At 46.6% G+C, this 26,859-nt stretch overlaps 1 protein-coding gene across 2 annotated transcripts in view; it reads right to left on the minus strand.

Annotated features, from left to right (window-relative positions):
- Shrm (shroom) overlaps positions 1 to 26,859 on the minus strand; it is a 247,686-nt gene that overhangs the window by 201,925 nt on the left and 18,902 nt on the right. For both annotated transcript variants that reach the window (XM_076430995.1, XM_076430996.1), the window contains exon 2: positions 8,943 to 9,422. In XM_076430995.1, coding sequence (XP_076287110.1) covers positions 8,943 to 9,422 — 480 coding nt within the window. The remainder of the gene's footprint in view (positions 1 to 8,942; positions 9,423 to 26,859) is intronic.

Genomic DNA, 26,859 nt, shown 5'->3' on the forward strand with positions numbered 1-26,859 from the left:
GAAAAGTTTATTTATGGGGGACAGGGCTCGTTCGATCACGCGAGGCACCCGCGTCAAGGGAGAACACTTCTCGCGCGGCCAGATGAAACCCGAGTATTCCTCTCTATTTTCGACGGACGTTAAACGGCCGGGGATTAATAACCGGCGCGAAAAATCCACGGTACCCACTGTCCCTCTCCTTGAATTTTTCTCGGATGCACAGTACTGTCGCATTCATCGCGTGCATTTACAGAAATAATGGAAAATACAGGACCTCCAGGATTCGGAGGATCCAGCCACCCAGCTCAACCGAGGATTCGGTTTCCTTTGATTTCGCCAAATCTGATCCTCCCGCGATTTATCGCGCGCGATCTTCGCCATTTTCAGACCGAGAGCTCTCTGATGAATTGCCGCGTTTGCTTGAGATTGCGGAGGGTTGCAGGATTTAGGGGGCCTTTGTTGTTCGCTTTGTGGCGAATGAATTTAATCGTCAATCGCCGATTAAAAGAAGAAATCATCGAAAAATCGACGATTGGTTCAATCGATTGATAAAGTTAATCAACGAAAAAAAAATCATAAAAGCACGTAAACAGAGTTTGTATTGTATATACATATGTAGACCAAATGACAATACACCTAAACTCAGTTTACATTCTTTTCAGTATTCATACAGTTTTGATTTCGTATTTCGTTTCGAAATTTCAGCAGTTAATCATTAATCAATCATCCGATTAACGATTAATAATCGTTAACCGCAATTAACGATTAATAAGTATTTAATCGTTAACTGCAATTTTGACGACTAAACTAGGAGATTAATTGTTAATTGCGATTAACGATTGAAGTAGAAATTCAGTCGTCAATCGTTGATTAAATTTTTGCTCAACTCTGTCTGATGGGATCTCCTCAGTTTTTGAAAATATTCGTTCACTTGGAACAGATGACCCAGGAACTGACAAATATTTTATAGATATTGGATATATTTCCGGGAAATATATCTTATTTAATTTCCAACGCTATATTCATGTTTACAAAGAAATACATAGAAACATCGACGCTATTCATGTTCATAAACAGAAATGAGAGTTGAAAAAACAGTCTAGATTGAATTTCAAACAAATTAGTTATCGATATATTATTGATATATCGACAGCAATTGTATACAATTGATAATCGATAATCACATCGTCAAATGCATCTCCAGATAGGAGCTCTCGAGCTGCCTAATTAATATTACAAAGCACTAAAACCTCTAAGATCACGTTTACGAACGCGCACGCACCCGAAAAATGCTAATTGTCCTATAAACCAGCATCGCCATTCGCGAACAATCCAGTATCGGCGCAGCTCTGGAGAACAACGTGGAGGCGCGTGCATTCGACCAATACCGCTCTTTGCTTTACGGACGTGGCCCTGCGGGGATTAGATCTCGTGAAAACGAAGAAGGGAAGAGGAACAAGGCAGCCCCGGTACACAGAGGAAGAAAGAAAGAAAGAAAGAAAGAAAGATCGAACGAAAGAGAGAAAGAGAAGAGGAGAGTGGGGTACTTGAGGCCGCGTGGGCCGCCAAGACTGCATTCCTGTAGGATCAAGGATCCCGGCTCGCGCGTCGCTTATGTGTGTACGTGTACCATCCGCGCGCGAGCGTGTCTCTGTGTGGCGGGTACCTTGTGTACCCGTGCCTCGGTGCTCCGTATGTACCGGGTACATGGTCCTCGTCGTCGTCTTCGTGGTCCTCTTCGTCGTCGTTGGTGCACACAAGTTTCGAGTGTTTGTGCGAAATGGTCGGAGGAGCTCGCCAGTGTGGTTCGATTGTCAGTATCGAATCCCCGCGGCCTTTTTCTCGATATACGTGCCTCTCGAAACAACTTTTTATACCACGATGACACTGACGTACCAATTTCCAGAGCTCCAGTTCCCGAATCTCCAACGCTGGGACAGGCTCGCGCAAAATTTATTGGCGATCGTTCGCCGAGCCCGGAGGGCGAGAGGAACAATGTTTTAGACTGATAAGGGTAGAATGTGTCGACCTCACCCCCGCTCCCTGTCTGATCGATAGCATCTGTCTCCAATAGAATTAATCTAGTTAAAAGTCACAAATTTAGGAAGTATTCAGACAATTCTCTAGAAGCTCGTAGTCTACCACAACGAATTTAGGAAATCCCAGAGGGCGACAATGTAGACTCATAAGGGTAGATGTGTCGATCTCACCCCGCTCCCTGCTTGATCAATAGCATCTATACTGACTCCAATAGAATTGATCTAGCCGAAAGTCGCCAATTTATGAAGTATTCGGACAATCCTCTAGAACAGTGGTTCTTAAACTGATGTAGTTCAGGGCCCCCCTCTAGAACAACACTTTTTTGCGAACCGCATCCCAACCCTAGGCACTTTACGTAGCCCTTGAGACTTAATTTGAAACATGAAAATGTCAAAATATGAAACATTTTGAACATGGACATGATTTGAATGAGCTTCTTTTTTTTAGCAAAACTATCTGTTAATGTCAACATTATTTCGCGGACCCCCAGTAAAAGCTACGCGGACCACCGTTTAACAACCACTGCCCTTCTAGACTGAGCTTCTAGCTCATAGTCTCCGAAACGAATTTAGGAAATTCACGGTATCGTGTTGGTATTTGCATCGAGGGATTCGCCGTCGGTGTCCATGCTCGGTTCGTTCGTTGGCCTTTCCTCGGATTTGATTTCCTTTCGAATCGGCGACGTGGTGTATTCCTGGCTCGTCGGTGCAGGAGGCGGCTGTGCGGCTGGATGGAAACTGGACTGACTGGCTTTAACGGCTTGTCTTAAGCTCATGTCGGTGCCGCGTGCTCTTGCTCGGCGAGCGTGCGTACGTACACGCGTCTGTTCACGTCTGTGCGTGCAGCAGAGAACAGAGAGCGCCGTGCCTTCGAGCGGACGAGAGTCCCTCGAGAATGCAAGCGCGTCGAATCGTCGTGCGTCAAATAGAACGCGACGAGAGAGGGAGAGAGACGCTACAGCCACCGCCGCCGCCCGTAGATACCATTGTGGCCGGTTGCATAAACCCGCCATCTTGGTATCCTCAAGGACGCGCGTCGAATCCAAAGGTCAACGTACTCGAGCTCTCTCGCGTCGGGTGCCCTCCACCTCCTCCGCTTCGTCGTCGACTTCTTCTTCTTCTTCTTCTGGACATCTCCCCTCTTTTATTCATCCCCTCCCCACTCTCTCTCTCTCTCTCTCTCTCTCTCTCTCTCGTCCTCTCCTGATACAGAGAGAGTTGGAGAGGGGAGATCTTCCCTCGGTTTCTCTCGCGGTCGAGCCGGAGAATCTCATCTGGCCACGAGCGGGATGTCACTGCCATTAATCCCGCCGATACGGCCCTGGCCAGGGTCGAATGGAGCCTCGAGCCGCCTTCCTCATTTTCTTCATCTTCTTCTTCGGCTTCTTCTTCTTCTTCCTTCTCCGTTGCTTCGCTCCTTCTCCGAGTCTCTCTGCGTTCGCCTCTTCCTTCGATCCTACGACCTCCACCTCTCGTACAGAATGATAAACGTAGGATATTCCGCGAGCACCATCCCCGTATAAAGTACTAGGTCGTTAGAGGCAGCATTTAATCTCAGGCAAAAACCGGAGGGACGCGGACCGGGCTGATTAGAGGGAGACCGTTGGGAAAATCGTCGACCGGTTGAGACTTTGTGGCTGTTTGAAACGGAGACACCTCGGCGAAACGGATCGCCGAGGAAAAAAAATTCAGACGTTGTTTTACTATCGTTGGAGAAGCCAGGAGTTTATACGGTTTGTCGCTGGTCCCAAGTGTTTATTATTTTTCGTCTGGGTTAGATCTCAAAACTTAACGACATTGAAGTGTCACAGCAATAAAGGACACAACCAGCTGTGTTCACAAATAGTGTTCCAACACAACTTTCACCCCAATTGTCGATCCTCTCTGCCTTGACTGGAGTCAGTAAAGTCAGTTGAACGATCCTATAGCGAGGCAGAAGACCTCGTCCTCTATTCCTCCGCTTTCTCGCGCCCGCACCCATCCCCTATCCAACCCACATCACAAATCTTGTCCAGGAAGCGGCAACGGGATCAGAAACGAAATTTTAGTACCACGAGGATCGCGACGCAACATCCTCCGAAGCGTTTATTTCACGTAAGAGTCGTCCAGGTGGCAATAAAACGGTGGAACAGGCGGGACAACCGAAACCCGTAGCGATCCTCTCTGCCTTCAAGGGCAAAGGGTCCCTGTCAGCGACCTCTTATCGGTGCCAGGGAGCGTAAGGTCGGCCAATGGGATCGGCAGAGGTTGACTTGACAGTGCTAAAGCCTCCGATGCCGTCCCGGGACAGGTAAATCCTCTGGTGGCCGAGCGTAAAACGAGCGAAAAGAAAAATCAGAGAGCCGAAGAACGAACACGCGAGGAGGAAGAAGAGGATGAGATGAGCGAGAGAACAGGAGGAAGAAAAGAAAAGAGAAGAAAAGAACGGCGAAGGAGACGCGGCTCTCTCGAGCTGACCCCGGCCATCTTGGCCCGCGGGGTTATTCTATTTATATCCGAGCCTTTGCTATATTTAGCTCGGTGCCTGCAGGAAAGCGGACGAGAGAGAGTTTGAGGGCGGAATTCCGTTTACCCACCTCCAAAAAATCGATTCTTTTTTCTGGCGATGATAAGTTTACAAGCTCATTCGACCTACTAGCACGTTTCCGGAAAGGAGCCAGTCGGCGCTCTGCTGGAGATCTACTTTCTTTGACCTTGAAGCGCTGGTTGGGCAATGGGACCTAAAGGATGACCTTGGATCGCTATTTTCCCTGTTCATATGTGTTAGGTAATTAATAGATTCGGGATGTTGTATACGAGTTGTTGTTGTTCTTTTTTCCAGAATTTACTGTCAAGTATAAAATGTCCCAATTTATTGCAATTTTTCTTGTTGAAGTGTGTTACGTAATTGATGGATTGCAGATATTGTATATGAGCTGTGGATGTTTTTTTCCAGAATTTACTGGCAAGCATAAAATGTCCCAATTTCTGGGACAGTGCAGAAGAGCGGCACAGCATTCCCAGACCGCCTCGATATTAACATAAAAATGGACAGCTGACGGGCGACGGGCTCTCGCGCGATGCATCCCCCGATCGTTGCATAAACAATGACCGAGTGCATCGGTTGCATCCGCGTAGGCATCGGGCGTCTCGCGTGCCGCTCTATAAACCAGCGGAATATCGTACAATCGGAGGCGGACGTCTCGGTATGTATGCACGTCAATGCAACGTACGACGCCGGAGGGTGCTATAGCTGTCAGCCTCTCGTATGCCTCAGTCACGCGTATGCGTGGCTATCTATTCCTCTCGGGCCGGGATCGCAACGGGCCGGAAAGAAACCGAATAAAGAAGAAAGAAAAGAATCGCCAGCCAGGAGAGCCCGCGAGTAGAGTAAGTAACGACGTATTCTCACGCGTTTATTCACGAGCCACGACGACTCTCGTTGGTTGGATAGGGGATATAGGATAGGGTAGGATAGGATAGAGGGGCCCCGTTTGTGCGCGCAGGTGCGAGGGCCTCATCGTGCCCTGTGCGTGTTCCCTGAACGCGGATAAAACCGTGTTCGCGGTGTTACGAGTCGGGTGGCTCACCAGATAGCCGGATCCGGACTGCTAATGTATTCGTTAGGCTGCCGATACGTTTACGCAGCTTCTCGCGTTCCCTCCTTGCCCTGGAGGACAGTATCAAACCGTTGGAAGCAACCTAACTCTACGCCTAACTCGGCGCCTGACTCTGCAATCCGATGCTCACCGCCCTCTCGATGCGACTTTCAAAAAATTTTTATTTGGTATTGCAACCACAATTTAAAACATTACTGGCAATAACGTGGTAGCTACTGTTGGGATTTGTGAGAGTTCGTGGTCTGAATAATCTATCTTCGTACACTTATGTACGGTTTAACCCCTTGCCCTTCGATTTATTTTACGGTTTCAGTGACTAGAACCTTTTTGTAGAATTTCCTTAAAAAGGAGAAAATGTATGGTATTTATTGTATGCCTACATGTTCTGCAACGGCTGTACATTTAACAAAACCAAAACAGAATTTTAGTACGGTTTAAATGAAGTTGATAACATACATATTTCTTAGACTCTGTTTCGAATTTTGATCACGAATCTGACACGATATTGCAGAGCAAGGGGTTAATGAGGATACTTTTAATACACAACAACAACATGTACAAGACAAAACAGTTTGTACATATGGTCAATAACACGATTAAGAGTATCAGTTACAAAGGAAATCATGATGTACAAGAGCTTAATACCCGTTCAAAATCGCAGCAACAACTTTACGATCACACCGTCGCAAGACCGTCTACTGGATCCTTCTGAAACCGATCCATCGTGGGCCGTTATCGATCTGGCACGTTCCTCCATCAAACAACCACTCCTTCACCTCTCTCTCTCTCTCTCTCTCTCTCTCTCTGTCATCACGGAAAAGGCAAGAGAGAAGGAGAACGGGTCGTGCCTCGACGTCACTTTCATCGTCACGGAAAGAGAAGTGTCCCCGAAATTTCTGCAGTCTGAAAGTCAGCGTAGCAGAAACACGGTTCCCGGTCGATAGACAGTTGGCCGTCTCCGGGGCGGCAATATACCCGTGTCGGGCTATCGAGGTTATCGCGGTCCCCGCCGTAAATTCAGGGCCCAACAACCCTGCCGTGGTCCCATCTCTCTCCCTCTCTCTTTCTTCAGGACTTTCTCTGTCCGCTGGGGTCCGACGAACTCTGTTACCGGCTGCTGCGTCGGTATTTCGCGGGCCTCGCGCGGAACACTTCTCTCTCCCTAACACTGTCTCTCGTTCTCTCTCCGTCAGCACCGTCAGCCGGGGGCCTTATACGAAGGACGAGCATGAAGACAACCATATATCCCGGACGTACATACTGGCCGCATACCAGTCGTGGACACTTACAACCGGCGCAAAGGGAGCTGGCGTCTTACTATGGGTCCCCTCGACTTACTATGGTGCTCGTGATGACCGGACGTTCGCGGGGCCACCGCGTTAAATCATCCTAGTCGAGAGTGGTCTCTCGTCCCGAGAGGACTATGAAAGGAGCGTCGATACCTATCTGAAACGAGGGGGGCGGTTTCCTCGGTCGTTTATACGAGCTGGTTATGAAGCCCCCCACCACATCCCGCTAAAGGGCGAAGGGTCACGTACAGGACCTTAACGGAGGAAGTCAATTTCTGAAGAGTCTTGCGTAAGACTACCGGATGGTAGGATTTATCCTATTCAGGGGAGGATTTATCGGTGTCCTCGAGGTCATTGTCTAACCCCTCTCATTGTTCCCGATGAAATTGAGTGATCTATATATGGTGCTTCAAAGTTTTAATCATTTATTTAAGAATGTTCTTGGTTGTATGCCTTTTGAGCGCAAATTCATCAATTTTCGAGATCGTCAGAAAGAAGCTCGAAATAAAAGAACGATAGTTCCGATCGCATCAGTGGCCGGCCAGGTTACCAACGAGTCCCAAGAAATAACGCAGACAATATTCCCGCGAAGCAACAACGTTTCCACTCCCCTAATCGCGGAGGTTCTCGAACGGCCAAGTAAAAATCCCGGAATGACGCGGTCCCTCGTCGTCCATCCCTTTCTTCGTCGTTCCCCCTCGAGGAACATCAAAAGAATGGAATCTCATTGTGCCACAAATCGTCGTACTTTCGTCGAGCATCGATCAGCCAGATTGTTTCTCATCGGCTGGCCTAACTGCCGAGTCACTCTCGCTGTCCGAGCGCGCACACGCTGCGTGTACGTACACGCGTTACGCCAACGACCACGACGAACAACCACGACGACGACGACGGGCCTTTAATGCCAATTCATTCAATGAAATTATAAAACAGCGCGGGCTAGCCTTTTGATTCTGTTCGACGCCTGCCGGCAGCGCTGGATACGCACATGTACACGCGATTATGCTACACGAAGGGAATCCGCCGGGTTAGGTATTGTACAATTTTCATCGCCGGAAGAATTCACCGCGGGGCGCAATCGATGTTGTTGCGCTGAAAAATTATCGTTTCTGCGGCGCGCCGTCGCGTCGCCATTTTTCGGGTGTTGCTGCCGTCATTTTTACATAATTTTAACATCATTTGACAACAACGTTAACCGACTGCATCTAACTTCTTATAGTGCAATAATTAGACTACGGATCTTTATGCATTTACGAAGAAATTGATCGGGCGAAATACAGGGTGGTCCATTTATCTTGAGTCAGTCAATTATTACGGAAACCAGCAGGAATATGAAAAAATGTTTTATATGAAATATTCTTCTAAGGGATATTCCTGCTTCTCGCAATCAATGCAAAACATTTTTATTTTGCATAAAGATCCGCACGGTCTAGTAATAATTATATTTTCATGCAAAAGTAAAAGTGTCAGTGCAGAACAGTTAAAGAATAAAATATCAGCACCACCTTTACAAACGATATTACTATCGGATAACACTGTCATCTACTAAAATCGTTGTCGACTAAATTCGTAGACGATCAATGACGTTATCGGCCAAAGTTGGAACCTTTGCAGAAATTTTCACGGGACCCCCATAGAAGCAGGTGTATCCTCGAGCAAACCGTAGAGTTCAATTTTTCCAGACCCCAAGGATGTTCGTTCCGAGGAGCGATTAAAACGCTCGTCGCTGTTTAATCATCAGAACGAGCGTCCACCTGTCATCGTCCCACCTGCCGCCTCTTCCCACGTCCCAGAGGTCGCGTTGTCTCGTTGAGACGATCAACTTTTCAATTATTCTATCCGAGAAGTGGGGGGCTAGTCAGCCGGGGACAAATTAAATTAATCTGGCCGCGCATCTGCGGTCGCGAAAGCGAAAGAGATAGAGAGAGAGGGAATATGACTCTGCGGTTTTCGCGTCGGCCACGGTAAATCGTTGTCCTCCCGCCGCGGCCTGTTCCCAGCCGCATTAGCGGATTTAATTAGAATTTCGCACTGACCTTCTGCGACGTTGCCGGCCGAGCTCGTGGCTCTCGTTCAGCGAGTGTCTTCGTCGGTCCCGGTTCCGTTTCTTCAGGGACTTGCCCTCGCTGCCATAAATCGGACCTCCTCTTGTCAAACTGCCAAGGTCGGCCAAGGTTGTCTTCTCGTGGTGGTGGTTCACGCTGTTCGATCGTTGTCGATCGTGACCTTGAGGCTTCGCGGAATTCCCGTGGCTAGCTTTACGGGAGACATTGTAACCGTGTCGACTGTGTTCTCTTGGCAGGCTGCAGTAGAGGTTCTGGGACGTGTAGATCGCTCTGCCGAAGGGCTTCTCGTTTGTGGGACCTTCGACCAGGTTCACGTGGGGTTTCGAAATCGGGGAACTGTCCTGGTGGGACTTCGAGCCGCCACCCAAGTGGTCCCGCAGCCATTTTCCGAGTCCTCCGCCACCGCTGTTCGTGGGGACTTCCGGGGACATCGAGGAGTCGTTCTTACTTCTGGAACAACGAATGATATTGATTCTGTTAGATGTGAATTTGAGTGAAGAATGGTCTGTTAGGATTTGCTCGGCGTGGATCAAGATCGAAGCCAGAAGGAGTCGGTCAGTACACTAAATCGTGCATTCCTACACAGATGGCGACACAAAAGTCAAGCATCGATTCTCAACGAGAACTTCAACAGCAACAGTACCATTAAAAATCCTCCTCTCTTCCTCAAATTTCCTAAAAATCGTCGAATCCGTGCAACCAGTAGCGAGCGCCCGATAAAACCAGTAGCGCAACAAGCTCATTTCCGGCCGGTAGGAAAGAGGATCGCTAACGAGTAAGAACGGCCGTAGAGAAGTGGGCCTGAAAGGGAAGTTGGAAAAAGGGAAATGAAGCGGGCTGGATCGCGAGCACGCAGCAGCTCTTTCTCGGTTAGAGCGACGCACAATAGAGACGCAATAATGGCCTCGGTCCGGCGGTTTCGATTTCAGCGTCGAAGCCGGCGAGCCGATGAAGAAAGAAAGGCCGTGCATGTAACGAGACAAAAAGTGAAGAGAGAAGAAAAAAGGTGCTCGAAAGACAGAGAGCGAGAAGATCGAAGAAGAAGAGGAAGAAGAAGAAGAGAGAGCGGTCAGAAAGGAGAGAGAGGAGGCGAATGAATGGCACACGGCCTCGGGGGAATCAGGGCAACTGCTTTATAATAATAAGGGCCATGCACCACGGGACGAGCAAAGGAGAAAGAATGCGGCAAGGGTCTTCTATGTAGTTAGGACGCCGTGACCTTGCCAAGGTCATCCATGGTTCTGGCCATCGCCGCTAGGAGACGCCACCGCTCGGTTCCCCGTCTCGTCTTACCATTGTCCGACGTCTCTTCCTTATCGATGATTCTTTCCGTTTCGTTCCCCTTTGTTCCAGCGGCTTTATCAACCATTGTCTCGGAAAATCAGCCTTGTACCCTACCGTGCACAATAGGGTACGATCCTAGGGCCCTCGGTCTGTTCTTCTAGCCACCAGCCGAGAACGATAAGCAACGATACAGACGCGCCAAATGTTTCATAAATCACAACTGTTTAAATTCCCGCGTCCAGTTTCTTTGTGAAATATTTTTACAAAAACATTTTCCTTATTTCATTGGCCACATCGTCGAACCTCGACCGAACAGAGTACCGCTAACATCATCGAAGACCACTTAAAACTGCACTCCGAGGGAAGAGAGTACCGCCGACGATCGCAATAACGCAACATAAACCACGAGGAGCGTTCGCAGGGCCGAACTGGGAGCCCGCGAATCGCCGGTGCTTAATTAATTACGGCGAAATTAATTAGCCGTGTAACGCAGGTTACTTAATTGACCGGCTCGGAACGAATCTTAGGCATTCGTGATAAGAGGACAGTCCGGGCTCGTCGAAAGGCTAATCGGACACCGAGATCTCGACCCCGGCCAACCAAATGGAGGGAGAAAAACGAGCGGAAAAAATAGAGGGCAATGGTAGTCGGTATAGCGACGTTGTAGTCGAAAGAACGAGAGAGAGGGAGAGAGGAAAGAGGACAGACACGAGGGAGCAGTAGCCTCATCTCGAGCAGGAGTTTCGTGATTCCCTGCGTATTATCCGGCGTGTTACGCCACTGTATAAAATTCCGGTTCTGCAGCCCCCTCCGGTGCACACCGTTGGGTTCGGGTACCCGTTCACCCCCCACGCTGTTATCTCTTCAGCTTTTTTTCCTGACGGTCGTTTTTGCCGAAGATGCGACTCGCTTCCAAAAGCGAGCACATTATCAGAGAGCACTCGTGAAATTTCGACTCGGCCAATCAACGGTCTCGTCAGGTGCAGGATAGGAGGGGAGGAGAGTGGGAACGAGGAAGACGCTATCTTCCTAACGAGGAGGAAAGTGATAATGCGTTGGGCAATATCGTGACAGGCAATAAAAAAAGCACGTCCCGGGGGCAAGGGACTCTCGCGGGACCTTCTTCTTGCCGAGTACTATAATGTTGTGCTTCGGGCACCAGATGGTTTGTTATTGATCGAGAGGGCCCTCGAGAAGTGTTCTCGAAACGTGTGCTTCAAGATTTCTCCGAGAAATGTGCGATCGAAATTTTTGGAGCGAAGTGCTGGTCGCTGAACGATTTCAAATGAAATGGACCGTGTACTATATAAAATAAAATATAGTGCTAGTATGTTCTACGGAAAGAAATCTTAAGTACCATTTTCATGAATCGTTCGAATGAAAAATCACTTTGAAAATATTCCTCCTTGGAACAAGAGATATTTCATGTTCGATATACAAACAGTATTCTACCCGAAATGCAACGTCGGTTACGTCGCAAAAGGGTAGAGCGAAGCCGTGGCGAGTAAGGACGAAAACGGCGAGCCCTGAGGACGACGGACGAGGAAAACAAGAAGAAGTGGAGGATCTCCACACAAAACCCGGGGAGCTGGCGAGAGCGAGGGACGCAAGGAGGAGGAAGAAGAAGGAGGAGAACCAGCCCAGGAGAGTCCAGGCCGTCCGGCCACGAAAAGGTGTAGGGCATACGTATACAGGGTGTGCCGTAAAATCACGATCCTCCTCGATGTACAACAGACGATTCCACAGTGACCGATTTCCTCAAAATTCAGATTACTGTTTAATTTAATATTATTCCCTACGGACAATCCAGTCTTGGTAACAACATTCCGCGATCTGAAAAGCTTCAGTCGCGATCGCTGCTCTGAGCGAATGCTCTCTGCCCTGACTGAATAACAGGTCTGCCGGTAGATAGATCGTATTAGGAAGCTCGTGGCCTGCGCGAAAATGATGCACGTTTACGCGATAGCCCGTCAGATACCATTAGTCATCGGGTATCTTTTTAGGTGAAAAACCGGCGATTCGATGAGGCGGAAAACGAACGATATTTCATTCAGCCCGATATAACCTGTCTTCGCGTTAATTATTCACTCGGGCCGGTCTGATACTCGGCGCGTCGAGAGTTATGCCCGGCTGTACGTATCTCGCCGTGGCAAAACACCGATTATTCTTGTGATTTTTCGATCGGACGAAACGTTACCGGCTGCCGGTTGCAACTCGTCCGGTTATCAGCACCGGTTCTATCGCAGCCGTTTGATAAAGATCGAAAGTGAATCGGTTCTCCCGGAGAAGAAAACGAACGAGGCTCGCCGGTTGTCACGCGCCCGCGCGGCTACGCTACTGCCTTAGAACAATGCTACTCATCGGCGGATCACGAGGGGATTCGAACGGCGACGACTCACGGCGACGAACCTCCCAAATAAACTAGAACGACACCGAACCGCAAAAAGAGAATTGGACCCGGCGCGGACCGAGCACAACGCATACAAATGCTTCGCTTAGTGCACTCGGAGATCGACCGAAGCTACCGCGCATTGCGATTTCGAGATTAAAGTGTCATTAAGAGACGGTTCGTGATTCTTGGACTGCACTGGAACTGTTCGATGATACGTATCGAAACGTAGATTGTTGCGTATGGGAGATTGAAAGAATTCAACGGTATATTTATGAAATAAAAAGACTGCTTGGTTTTTGTTGCCAGAGTAGACTTTCACGCGTGGCAGAAGTGAAACTTCTTGCTGTCTAGTAATGTTTAGAAGTAAATTAAGATTGGAAATGGTAAATAATCCTAATGAAGCGATAACAAGATCAGGAACAACTCTCGATGCAGTATTTGCAAGACATTTGCTTCACTTCAAAAATGTTCTGCATCGATTGCGGGAAGCAGGAGTAAGATAAACATTGATTTCGTCCCTAATTAACATTATATTTCACCCAGCCAATTTCTTCATAAATGCATAAATGTGTCTGTCGCTATAGTCTGCGAGTTTATGACGTCGTCCCAGGATTCCGGGTGTCCCGTGAAGCACGAGGAAGCCGGATCGAAGCGATTCCCCTTATTAATTCGCCCGTCGTTAAACAGCCGCGAATAATATGCGGCGCGGCGATTATCGTTCGCGGGGATCGCGCCGATCAAAACTGGCCCGAGGACCTCAAAAATCCGTGGCGCGAATCATCGACCGACCAATGATAAGGAACCCGATCCGCCGGGGCTATTTTTGTCGCCCGGACGGCTGTTCCCCGGCTTATCGATGGACAGGCGTTATTAATACGCGCCCGAGGCCTTCGCCTTCGCCGAGGATCCGAACACAAACTTCAATTTCACCCGAGGAAATTGAAAGCGTGTTACTATTTTCACCATCTATGCCGGTGTATCAACATATACTCCTCTCTTGAACCAACTAAAAATTATCAAGAAGAAGCCATCTTCATTATCATCTTCATCAGTCCGTTCCCTGGATCAAAATCATCTCTGATAGAAAGAAATGATGCGAGGAAGTGAAAGCACAAGCCTCTCCTGTAACATGAGCCTAGCTTGACCATCGTGCCATTTTTCTCCACGCACAGTTTTAACAGCTTCATTTATCCTTTAACTTTGATCATCAATGAATTATCATACATTCCAACCGCTTCTACAACTATTTACAATTCATGAAATATGCGAGAAAGCGTACGAGAATATTCCACGAATTACTGTCGGATTAATAGCTCGAGAAATTTCGATCCATATAAAAAATACCCTTTCACCTACAGGAACGATAGTCAACAGGTGACAGATCGCGAGCTGTCAAACAGTAATTACCGATCACCGAACAGTCAGCCACGGTGGTGACTAAAACCACGATGACATCTGTCACAACAGCGAGGACATTAGTAAACGCCGGTAGAGAAGTATCTTCAATCGCGATAAGAGATCTTGATCTGTTCCCTGGTCTGGCATACCGGGTGTTCCAAAAATGTACTTCCTCGGAAGAGGAGATTCCTTAGATGATTTGAACTATCTTTTTCCTTTGCGAAAATTCTCTCCGCGGCTTCGTTAGGGAGTTATTAACGATAAACACTGGCCAATCAGAGGGCGGCTGGGGAGGAGTCACGCTGAGCGAGGCGTTGACATTGCCTCTGATTGGTCCGCGTTTTTCTTCAATAACTCCGTAACGAAGCCACGGAGAGGATTTTCGCAAAGGAAAATGTTTTTTGAAAACACCTCAGGAATCGTCTCGTTCAAGGAAGTACATTTTTGTGACACCCTGTATATATTCGTTGAACATCCACGAATTCGTGGCACGCAACTCTTGAAAGCCGAGTCACGGGGTGTACCCGTCGATCACGATCGATAACGCTCCGAAAGGATTGCGCAAAGCGGCGCAAAACGCACAGGAACCGTCTCCGGCGAAGACAGCCAGAGCATTGTCCTGGTTCGTGGCCTCCGGAGTCGGTCTTCAAGGTTCAAAGGCGCCGACCGTAGCCGCGGCGGCGCTGAATTTCGCCAAATAGGTACGCGGCCACATAATGCAAGCATTATATTCAACCGTCCGCCGCGGCCGGGAACCGGCTCTCGTGTTTTTGCGTTCGCTTCCCGACGACGACCACGGGAGAGGACAGCTTCTCGTCAGGCTCCCTCGGCCCTGTTTCGACGCTCGACCTTTGACTCCCGGCATCCACCTGGCCACTTTCACTCCTTCCGATGTCGGAGACCAGTCGGAGTAGGCGGATTAGGGGGGCCTGTTTAAGGAGGAACGCTTCTTCCGCGTGCCCTCAAGGGACACCGACAGGGTACACGGTCGTTGCATGCAAATTTGAGGAGGACTTCGAGGAAGTCGGAGGTTGGCTCTTTGGAGCCAACGATCCTCTTCGCTTGGGGATTGTGTAACCTTTTGGAGCAAGGAATTGCTTCAAGCCACTGCCATTTATGAAGGCGCTGAGACTTCTATTGAGGTTCGATGGATCCCCAAACTAGGGCTACAAGTAGAATACCATATGTCTACAAACTCTAGAGGCCTAGAATTCTTAGAGTCCTAAATTCCTAGAAATCCTACGGGTGTAAAAATCCTAGGGTCTAGAAATCTAGGAGCCTAGAAATTTAGCGGCCGAGAAAAAAACCTGGACTCCTAAAATCCTAAACATTCAAGATACTAAAATCCTCAGGGTTCGAGTGATCAGAAATCCCACAAATGTAGAGTGTCAGAAGCAAAATCCAAGAAGCTTACGATCCCAGCCAAGTCTCGAGAGTCCCGACAGTCATCAGGCATCTCAGACAGAGATTTAGACGTGCCAGAGTCCCGACCGGTAATAAAGTAGTCCCAAGATCGGTAATTACTGCAGGACGGGTCACGATCAGTAACCGTTCACGAACAGGGTTCCGATGTCTCGGTCGGCCAAGCATATCTACCCGCCCAAACGCAGCTGGACGCCATTCTCGGGTCTCCATGTTGGCTGTACGGCTCGCACGGAAGCGTTCGAGCCGATGTCATCGAATGGCGAGATCCAGGTTGGACGCGTGCGCCTAATGGGATGCCGAAGAAGCGGGAAACGGCGAGCGTTATTAAACCATTACCGCCCACCGATCGCCGCGCCGGGGTACGTAATTCACCTGGCCGGCCGGCCATAATGGAATTACGTACGCTAATAGGTTTAAATCCTCACCCGACCGGTGCCCCACGCACGACAAACTGCTATTAGCCGGCCGCGTGATTAATAAAACCCGATATCCTTACGAGAGCCCGCTGCTCAGCGCGTTACGCTCGTTCTGGGGCTGCACAATAATTAGACAAAGGTAATTGATAAACCTGGCCATAAGAAAATTTCAAGTTTCGAAAAACATTATTATTTCGGTGTTCACATTCACCAATTTCCGGCCGAGAATATTAGGCGAGGAACTTTTTTCGCTTGTCGAACGAACCTAACCGACTAGACTGCGTCGTCGGGTTTTTCAGATCAAAGATAGCAATTAAGAGCCCGATGACCGTCGATTTTGTCGGGACGTATGTTATCTGCTCTATCTCAACCCGCTTCCGTGAGGTACTTTTTCTGACACCGAGTTGCTGTGTCACCAGACGAATTATACCACTTCGAGTTGGGTGCACGGTTCGATGACACTAAGCTGTAGGGATGGGATCAAATTTAATATGTACTCACGAATCCGAGTCAAGTTCAATAAACAAGCTTCATTTCATGGATTTCGATTACTACTTAAAAGCAATAAAAGTCACGTGCAATTTTTGATAAAATGGGGTACCTGATTGAATTTTCACGCCAAAATAATAATGGGTCTTCTTTGCGTTCTAAATATTGTGATTTTAGCTAATTTTCCATTTCTAACACAGCAGACGATCAGATAGGTATCGTATTTTTTGTAATTGCTATTTCATTGTCAAAGAATGAACAAATTGATAATTCGCTATTGTATTGATTTTCGGACATCTGCGTCTGTTATTTAATTATCATTATTAATATAATTAGTGGCTATATCAATCAAGGGATCCCGTGCTCGAGGGATAGATTCATCTTTAGAAAAAGCTAATGTTTTGAATCGTGGATCCAATAATGCAGTTAACCTATACAAATGATTGTTCTCGAAATCACCTAGATAATGTTCGACATAATATGTATATCAGAGTTTTTGTTGCAAAGTACATTCCAAACTACAACCATCGGTAGAAGCATGTAAAATTATGAGACCCCGTTTTCTCTCTCATCTTCACAGCGTGTTTTCAAAAAAAAAGTAAACAGACGCCGCGCCGGAACAGCCTTGCGTTGCCACGGAGCGTGCAAGACTACGGAAATTCATAACGATATTCATAAAAATTTTGAAAGTTTCGAAACTGTTCGACCAAGATTCGAGTATACTTGCAAGTATTATTTACGTTTACCACAGCACTTGTCAAGGGTTCGAAACTGTCTGGCAAAGGTTCGAGTATACTTGGGAGTACTATATTTTTTCTCGAAGTACTTATAGAGAGTTCGAATTCCATCAATCAAGGTTCGAACCTGTTTGCGAGGTACTTGATCCCATCCCTACTAAGCTGTGCTGTGCTAACTTCTTTTCTGAATGTTCCTAACGAGTTGAGGCTCAAAAGTCACTGGACCATTGAAGCTAACTTGTAGATAACATATGTATATGATCTGCAAGAAAGACGAAAAGTGGTAACGAAAGCTACAATGACTGGATCAACCGAGAACCTTGAACAGCAAAGGTCTTGATCCGGATTTCATCGTTTGTCGAGAGGCGGTAGGAGGCTTCGAGTTCGATCGGCAGAGGCTGCAGCATCCGATTCGACAAGATCGTTCTCGTCATCGGCGGAGACAGCGGCCGACCGTCTCCGGTCGAAGGTCACAAGGTAAGATTTTGTTTAACGGTATCGTCCCCGATGCTAATACCTCTCTGTACACGATCATTACTCCCGACCACTGGGACACTGATTGGCTCGTTACGTCACACGATCTCACGCTAATGATCCCAACAAGGCACCGGATATCTCCGATCGGGTCTCGGTCGTTTCGGAGGAATGTGAACGGGTTGCGGCCGGCCATGGATCATGTGAGAAAATCGATCTGATTCCGTCGAATTGGGGTCACGAGCGGCATTAGATCCAGGAATACAAGGTTCCCCGGCTGCACCGCTGACCGGAGAAAATACTGTTTTGCACGGCCGGTTGACGTGTCAGTCGTGACCCTAGATCTGGGCCTTGAAGACATTTTCCGTTGGGACGTGAAGTGTCACTGTTCGTGGCAATCGTTCTTCGGCGATTGTCCTTTCAGCGAGGTGTTGGTCGATCGTATTTCCACCGGGGATTGCTTAACAGTGCACCTACCACGGTGAAATGACCGGTGGTTTATTTTATAATTGCTCGAAATTGTAGAAGTAAATTCTACGAACTATATTTTGAATGGCGGGATTCGAGGATCGTCTGTCATCAACCACAACTTTTCAATATGCATCGAGTTCACTATTGAAGCAGAAATGACTGCAATGACAGAAGTTGTATACTCGATTCAACAATGTAAAACAATTACCTTTTACTAGCTGTCTCTAGCATCATCAATCAAGTTGGGGGTTAGGCTTTCAGACAGCCTCTGGCTGCAGATTGTGTGGGACATTATGTTTCTAATGGTTCTGTTTGACCTTTGAGCTCAATATAGACAATATAATAATAGCACAATTACAGACGTTATTCTAAAATTCTCTACGATAAAAATCATTACTAAAAAGTTGTTCATTATCGAAATTTAAGATAATGTACACAAAATATAAAGAAAATAATTCGAAGAACAAAATGATTAACAAATACAGATTTTTATACTTTTTGGTTACAGATAACAGTTATTAGTGTTTAAAAAATTAGGTCCTGTTCGATAACTGTTATCGATGAAGAAAAACTGTTTCGATCGCTCATAACAGTTATCGATGTGATCGAATTTTTTTTCATTTGTCCATAATAATTATTGATGAGAAAATTCATTTTGGTTGCGGTAGTAGACTGCGGATCTTTATGCATTTATAGAAAAATTGAGAAGATGAAATTGAGAATTGTTGAAAAATTTTTAAAATTGCGAATGTCAATATATGATTTCTCCTCTATTAAAATCATTCAGCTAAGAAATAACATTAAATTTAATTTCTATTTCTTGCAATCAATGCAGACCTATTTTATTTTGCATAAAGATCCGCAATCTATTTATAAGTGATCGAAATGAATTTCTCCCAACGATAACATTTATGTACCAACAAGAGAACAAATGTTCAGTTACTTATAATCCTTATTTGTAACCAAAACGATTTTAGTCGATGAAATACTTGTTATTCTATGACGTATCATATTTTCTTTTTGGTTATAACAGTTATGGTCCCTGCTAAAAACGTGTTCCTGTAAGAATTCAGAAATGTTTGATAGCTCATTAACAAGTCGATCATACAAGTATGTATCTTGCAAGTAAACCTGGAATCAAACTGATCATAAGAAATCCTCTTGCTTACCGAAAGAAATTGCCCAAAAAACCATGATCTAGCAGAGATCGAGCACGTGTCGGACGCTCGCGATCGCGACGGTCCCCGCGCGGGTATAATCAGTAAAGAGAAAGGCGATCATGGTGGTTGGTCAAGCAGAAGGGTGCAGGCAGAAGAACGGGAGGAATAGGAGTTCCAAGGAGTAGAAGAAGAAGGAAGGCAGACAATACTCGCCAAGGACAGGCGGTATTCAAATGCGTTCGTCGCTGGCGCACGGAGAAACATTTTTGTAGACTAGCACGGCTGCAGGACAACCATGATTTTTTCTCCCTTGTTCCCTCTCTCACTCTGTTTCGCTAAGAATCTTCGTCGTCGTCGTCGTCGTCGTCGTCTGCGAGGATGTTTCTGCGAGCAGTTTCTCCTACCGTGGAGCTTGGCGCGCGCGACGCGACGGCCGCGTAAAAACCGACACCCCCAACCCCTTTCCGCGTATATCACCGAGCTTTACTACTCATTGTCAGGAAATATAGTGACACGGTGACGCGCCGCGAATTCCACCGACCCTGCGACTGCGAGGCGGTACGATTCTGAGAGAGGGTCTTGCCGGGTTTTCAACCGAGGCAAGAACACCGCGTCGTTAGCGGAACATAATTCCCGTTCTCGCGATTATCGAGAAATACTTCGCACGTGACGGGGAGCCCGGATTCCACGGGACACCGAGCAAGAGAGAGACAAGGTTTTACGGACTCCGTAGTCCCGAGCCACGGGGAAAGTAATGAATCGAAGAAACCGCTGATAGCCACGGTTTATTATTATCGTTCCCGTGCACCGGCGAACGCAGGACCTTCTTGCCGCCGCGACAAGATCGTTTCCGCCGAATCCCGGATTTCTTCAAGTCCAGCTGGAATTTTCGGAGCGGTTTCTCTTGCCCGACAAGCGGCCCCTTTGCAGTCGGAACTGTTCTAAATGAAAATTAAACATTTCTTCCGACCTAGAATATACAGTGACTCCCATTAATATTCAGACGCTCTTAAAAAAACGATAACTTTTTTAATATTGGACTATGCGATTTAAACTTTTTAGGGAAGCTAGAGCAATTAGTTTTCTACAGGATGTGAAAAGAAATTTTTTCAAAAATTGTGTTTGGTCGGAATTGTAGAGAAAATACTAAAAGTTGCATTTTACAACTTCTTTATGCGGGCCTATATTGAAATTTTAAAAAATACGTTTTGTAGATCTGTATTAATTATATGTACTGTGAAAGTTTCATAGAAAATCTTGAGAAATTGCAATTTTTACCACGTTTGATCGTTTATAATTCGTAAACCAATTAAACCAATTTTAATGAAATTTTCAGAGCGTATATAATTTATACCAGTTGACAAAACACATTTGTTAAATTTTCGTTATTGGCCCAGCTAAAAAAGTTTGTAAAAATCAATTTTTACTATTGTTTTCCACGATTCCGTCCAAATGCACGTCTTCAACATATTTTTTATACATCATTTATTAAACAAATTCTTCTAGCCTTACAGAGAAATTGAAGTCGGTTGGTCCACTCATAAAAAATTTGTTCTGATTTAAAGTGTGTGGAATCAGTTATGCTCCTTACTGTAGGTACAAATTTCTTCTTCTTTTACGATGTTCTAATCACTGGACCAGTAAAATAAATGGTGGAAGACAAGGGGAACTGTACGGACGTCACCTTTCAGAAAATGGATTTTCGTGAGGGGTAAGAAGAATTGTCTGCGAGGATACTGGGCCTGTATTCGTCACGGCGTAGAAGATCGGTAGCCCTGATCTATGCTCGCGCGGAGTCAAGTTTCTCGAAAACACGCGTCCCAAGCCAGGAATCCCGTGTTCCCCGTCGAGATGGATTGTTTCTGACCGAAAGGCCCGTATTTGGAACGTAGAACGACATCTACTTTATTACCCGTTTGCTGGGATCAGAAGAAACGCCTTGTTTACGACACGGAGATCCCATCGGGGACAGGTAATTACGTTAAATACCGTAAATATCGTCGAAGAGCGGCCGTTCGCGTAACCGTATATATCCTGTCCGGGATGTTTAATTTAATCTGATCGCGGCTAGGTAATTGGCCCACGATTTTCCCGGCCTGTAGCCGATCTTGGCGCCATAATCGGCTGAAAAAGGGGGTTAAACTGTAATTTTACGACACCTAGCTGGGCCCGATCAGGCTCATGCGAGCCTATACAACCACTTGGATAGCTCAACTCTGATTTACAAGACCGGGGAACACCGCGGGAGACAAAGTTGCTCGGGCAGCTTGCAATTAGCGCGTATGTAAATAGGGAGAGTATGATTTACTGGCGGTGGACGCGGAGGCGACGCGAGAAATTATGTCGTTTTGGCTGGGTAAATCTGCCCGGAGAAATTTTCTCGGAGAAAAATTCGAATACGGACGATTGTACGGGGTTAGGTAACTCTTCTGGAAAATGTTGACTCGTTTGAAACGTTCAATGATTGTAGAACGTGATGTGGTATTGTTCCCCAGTTTCAGCGGTTGGAAGTAGTTCTCGTGCAGTTGTCATTGTGATACGGCACGTTGTTACCGTCGCGCTAAATCGTTATGGCACGAGAGCGGAGGGCTGCGAGCGCTATGGGAGGAGCGCGAGATGCAGCAACGGTGGGCGTGCATATATTTCCTGTCAAACTATGAATCCTCGAGCTCTTTTATCGCAGCCCGTCCTGTAATTACACGACCCGGGTCATGCTCGGTACAAGCACCGTCTTAACGCTTCTGATCTCTGCTTGCCAACTGTGTTATTTCGTTTGACTCTCGGGCTGGGCCGTCTTTCTCGCAATTACGCAATTCGGGATGCTTTTCGACTGCTTTCGCCGATTTACTTGGCCATTTTTGAAATTCTCACCGTATAGAACGAGCGAGAAACAACAAAGAGAATATGTTGGCTAGCGCGCAGTGTCCTTTCACTATGCAGCACAATCATAAAGTACAATCAAAGGCAGCTTCGAATGCAGACATCGAATCCTGACGCTTAATTAAACCTAGATTTATGCAGTTAAAAGGACAATGATAGACTCAAAGATAGAATGTATGACGGACGATGATGTCTTAAAGTATGATCTCGTCGTACAAAGATCGAAGGATCAAGGTCTACAGAATTTCTCCTATTCTCGTTAGCACATTCTCCGAATATCGAGAACGATATCGGTCCATGCATCTCGATATCCGTAGGACATCGCTTTCACCCTGACGTCGCATCCCCGGGGACAATTCTTGTTATTTAAACAGATCGCTTCTCGAAGTCGTGTTTATACGGAGAGCTTTCAGAATCACGATCGGATTAAAGTTATTCGAGAAACACGCCGCGGAAGAGCGTGAGCCGCGTCGCATCGCTTGTCATCGACCTAATCACCATAGTGCCAGATCGAATTCCGTGAGAGAGGACGCTTCGTTCCCTCTCGGTTCCCTCTCGGTTCGAGCCCCTGACCTGAAAGTACGACGATGAATATATGTATATTTTATATGAATAGAGAGTCGACCTTCGAACTGGAGCGCTTCACACACCCGGGGCGTTCGCTTCTTCAATTTTTAGTTTGCTACTTTCATTTCCTGGATTCTGGGGAGAACAGTTACCCTCTCTCTGCCAGTACTGGACTAGTCACGTGACATTATGACGCTAAAGTTTGTGTTTAAACCTTTATTTTCAGCTGCGCGTGGAAGTTCCTTGCAATAGTAATTTCCGTTAGTCGAATTTCGATGTAAAATACTTTTCAAAAATTTTTTTTAACGAAATGACGAGATCGCTTTGATTTTCCAAATATTAAATTGTATTTTTGATTTTATAATGTTGCAGAGCTGGGGTTAATGACGCAACTGTAAAATTTTTTCAAATTGACTTTATTGTGTTGGCGGGCTCAAAAATGCATTTACTAGATGTTTGTAAATAGACATAATTGTACTTATAAAATTCGCCACGTTTTCGTCATATTTTTACTTATTTTCCTTACTCCTATAACGACAGAAGTGTAAAGTTTGTGATGCATTTTCAGAAGAACAATAACGTAATTACATGCTACTGGTTACTGTGAGGCTGGTATTTATTATTTTATAAATTGAAATAACTTAAAAGTTGCAATAATAACCCACAATGTCTATTAACTACTTTCATAGAAGAATTAAACCGAATCTATAGGCCATTCTATTAAAACAAATTGGAATTATTTTTCTTTTGGTTGTCCTGTAAAATTTCAATTTTTGCAGTTGTGTCATTATACTTCCGCAGCAGCGATATAATATAGGTATAACATTATGACCTTCACACTATTAATGACGTTGCGATAGTTTTGGCCGGCTAAAATGGCCAAATACCCCACTGTGTGCCGCCGGAAAGTGGGGGAACAGAGTCGTGGAGGGGGAAAGGTGAAGTGGGAGATAAGTCACAATCTGACGACACAATTCTTATTTGTTTTCGACCTACACACAAAGGCTGTTCCCATTAAAAATAAGATTTTCCACATTCTTAAAAGTCTACTAAAATTGAAAAATGCTTAGACATCTGCAGCCAACTATAATTCAAACTTAGCACGCCTAAGGAAGCCAGCATGTCGACAATCCTCACTGACATCATCGACATCTGCTGATCCTCTCTCTGGAGTCTCCGTGAGCGGCGTGAAGTGGTAGAACATCAGTTGGTAATCCTCCTGAGCTAGCCTGAGGTCTCAATCGCGGCGGTTGTCGTCCGAAGGATTCGGTCGCATCCTCTCTGCGATCGCGGAGGTATGATTGGTGCGTATTTCACGGCGGGATCATTTCGATCGAGCATTATCGAGCTGGAGAAACCATAACGAGCCCACGTAGAACGTAGCCGTAGTCGCGTGTGTCCCGCGGCAGCCCGCGTCGCGTCGTCTGTTCACGGTTCTCTACACGTGTACAAGCGGGTACAGCGGGTACAAGCGGGTACACGGCGACGTTGTACGCGTCATGCACCGCCGCTGGACCGACCGGGACCATAACACACGTATGTTTATATCGTTGCATCGCGTTACGTTGCACCGCGGCCCAGCAACCGTGTAACCATCGCACGGAAATGTACTGGCGTCGACGATACGTGTTCCCAGTTGCATGGAGTGTCGTTGGGGATGCCTGGTTACGCTACTGCCGCACTGCGCTTTCGATCGATAATTTGCGAAAATTTGTTGGAATGGGAATTGTTCATTACGCGAGTAATTACCGATGATATTTGTCCGGACTATAAGTGGTTGTAACTTTGCGGGTGGAAATTGGACGACTTTGTAACTAGGCTCATTTTCAAGGGCGAAGCTTATACTTTAAACTGGATTAAGAAAGTTTGTGGTACGATTTTTTTCGATCGTTTTATCGCACTTTGAAGAGGTTCTTCATTTTTCTCGAAAATTCGAGGAATTCAGGCGACTGCGCAAAGATTCAAACATTTTCTTCGTAGTGGAAATCACTACAGGGTTGAAAAAGAATGTCTCTCCTTTACAATGGATTAAGAAAATTTGACGTCGATTTTTTTTTTGGATCGTTTTATCGCACTTTGAAGAGGTTCTTCATTTTTCTCGGAAATTCGAGGAATTCAGACGACTGTGCAAAGTTTAAAACATTTTTCTGGTGATTCTACCCAACACGATTTTAAAGAGCCAAGTTTCCCCTTCGCGACAAGCTCTTAAAATACAGAACGCGATTGTTTGTTGCGATTTTATTGTACATTGAACGAGCCCTGAACCACACAATCGGAATTTTCAAAAGCTACCCTCTGCACATCGAAGGTAGCACAGTCAATAAAATAACTAGTCGATGTAGAACTGCTACAAGGGACTAGAATCTTCGTTTCTACAATGTTCGAAGCGAGGGTAGAATTTTTCTATTCGTTCAGGTAGATTCTTCGAATCGCATTGTCCGCGATTACGCTTCCATTTGGCCCTTAGCTCGGTCGCCGTCACGATTATCTCGGTTTTATCGTTCGCCCGACGCTTCCAGCATCGCGGACATTGGACCACGGTGGTTTCCACAGGATTCTGTAGTCTCGATGCTCGTTCAGGCTCGCTCGAAATGTCGCCAGACTGTATCGGAAAGCTCTTTGCCTACCGGGAATTCAACAGTGCTGCGCGCCGAGATAGGAAGCGAATATACTATAAAGGCTGGCTCTATCTTTCGGTTTTACTGCCTCTGAAAAAGCTGAACACACCGGCTTGGACGTCTTCCACGGGGTATTAAACCGAATGAAATTAGATCCTGACTTTCTCCATTTAGCATGGTCAGGGATGTTCCCAGCGGTGACCTTGGTAATATAGATTCTAACATACACCCCGGCTAAGGATGACTATTTTCTGTTATTTAATCTCGGCGTCGCCGATACTGTGCACTGTCCGCGTTGTCGTGTTTTTGCTCGTTTACCCATCGTTTAATTATGGTCGTCTCGGTATCAAGCGGCCATTATCATCCCTTAATTATTATCGTTCTTCTATTCGTTGAAGGGCCAAGATTATTTCAGCGATACTAGAATTGTTTATACTCTTCAGGGTGGTCAAGAAATTCATAAACATCTATCCACTAATTGCTCGTATAAATCCGCAGACATTAATTACTTCCCAGATAGATTTCTCTATAATTTCCTCTCATACCCATCAATAAAGCATTCGCTTCAGAAATTACGGACTCCCTGTAGAGTTTCTCAACCGGTAGCGACTCGGAACCGATAACAGTCGAAACCGGGAGAGACCGGCATAAAGAAGCCACTGAATATTCAAAGGAATCCATAATCCACGGGCCGGTGCGGGTTAATTGGAGTCGGTTTTCCCGGGAATCGTATCGTCGGCGAGTCGACTAGCTTAAATTCGCTTAATTAACCATGAAACGGGAGTAGGCCGGGCGAATTTCCGCGGAACATCGACCGAGCAGATGCACTCCGGTAGAAATCGGTGTATCGGTCTCGGAATAGCCAATGAAGTCATCAGAGACGGCCGAAGGCCTTAAGTACCGTATACACCACAGTAATCACGAATTTCCTCGGCGAAGAGCGGCCGAGCAACCGAGACACAGTTCGCCGGCCCTGGGAATACGCTAATTACGATAAACGCGGCTCGAATAAATTTTCAGAACGGCGGAACACGCACGCGAAACCGCCATAACGAATCGCGACCTTTTGCTACCCCCCCACACCTGCGAATACCTCGCACAAATTCACAGAAATACAGACACTCGAATATACAGACTTTGCGAGGAGATATGTACGCTCGCACAGATACATAGAAATGCAGACGAATGCAAGACGAATGCACTGGCGCAGACGCAGAGGGAAGCGGAATTCGATGATTGAGAGCCGGCCGATCGTTCGACGCGTAATGCATCGTGTAAACAGCACGCGAGCAAATGTTCGCGATCGTAAATGCTCATCGGCGAAAATGATACCCGGCCGACGAAAAAGGGCAGGCAGAACGATTTGTTTAGGCGGATCGGAGACCTCGGAGAGGCTTCGAGGTCAAGCCGGAAACGTTGCTATAGTTTCTGCACACCTTTCCACCCCGTGTCTCACCCCATCGCTGACCTTACTCTCGTCGACCGATCGCGCTCGCTCGGCCGCGCGCGCACACCTTCGACCGAAGAGTAATAACGCTTCTTTCCCGAAGAATAACTATATAAACACTCGACCGCG

The sequence above is a fragment of the Lasioglossum baleicum genome, chromosome 9 (genome assembly GCF_051020765.1).
Source record: "Lasioglossum baleicum chromosome 9, iyLasBale1, whole genome shotgun sequence".
Lineage (NCBI taxonomy): Eukaryota > Metazoa > Arthropoda > Insecta > Hymenoptera > Halictidae > Lasioglossum > Lasioglossum baleicum.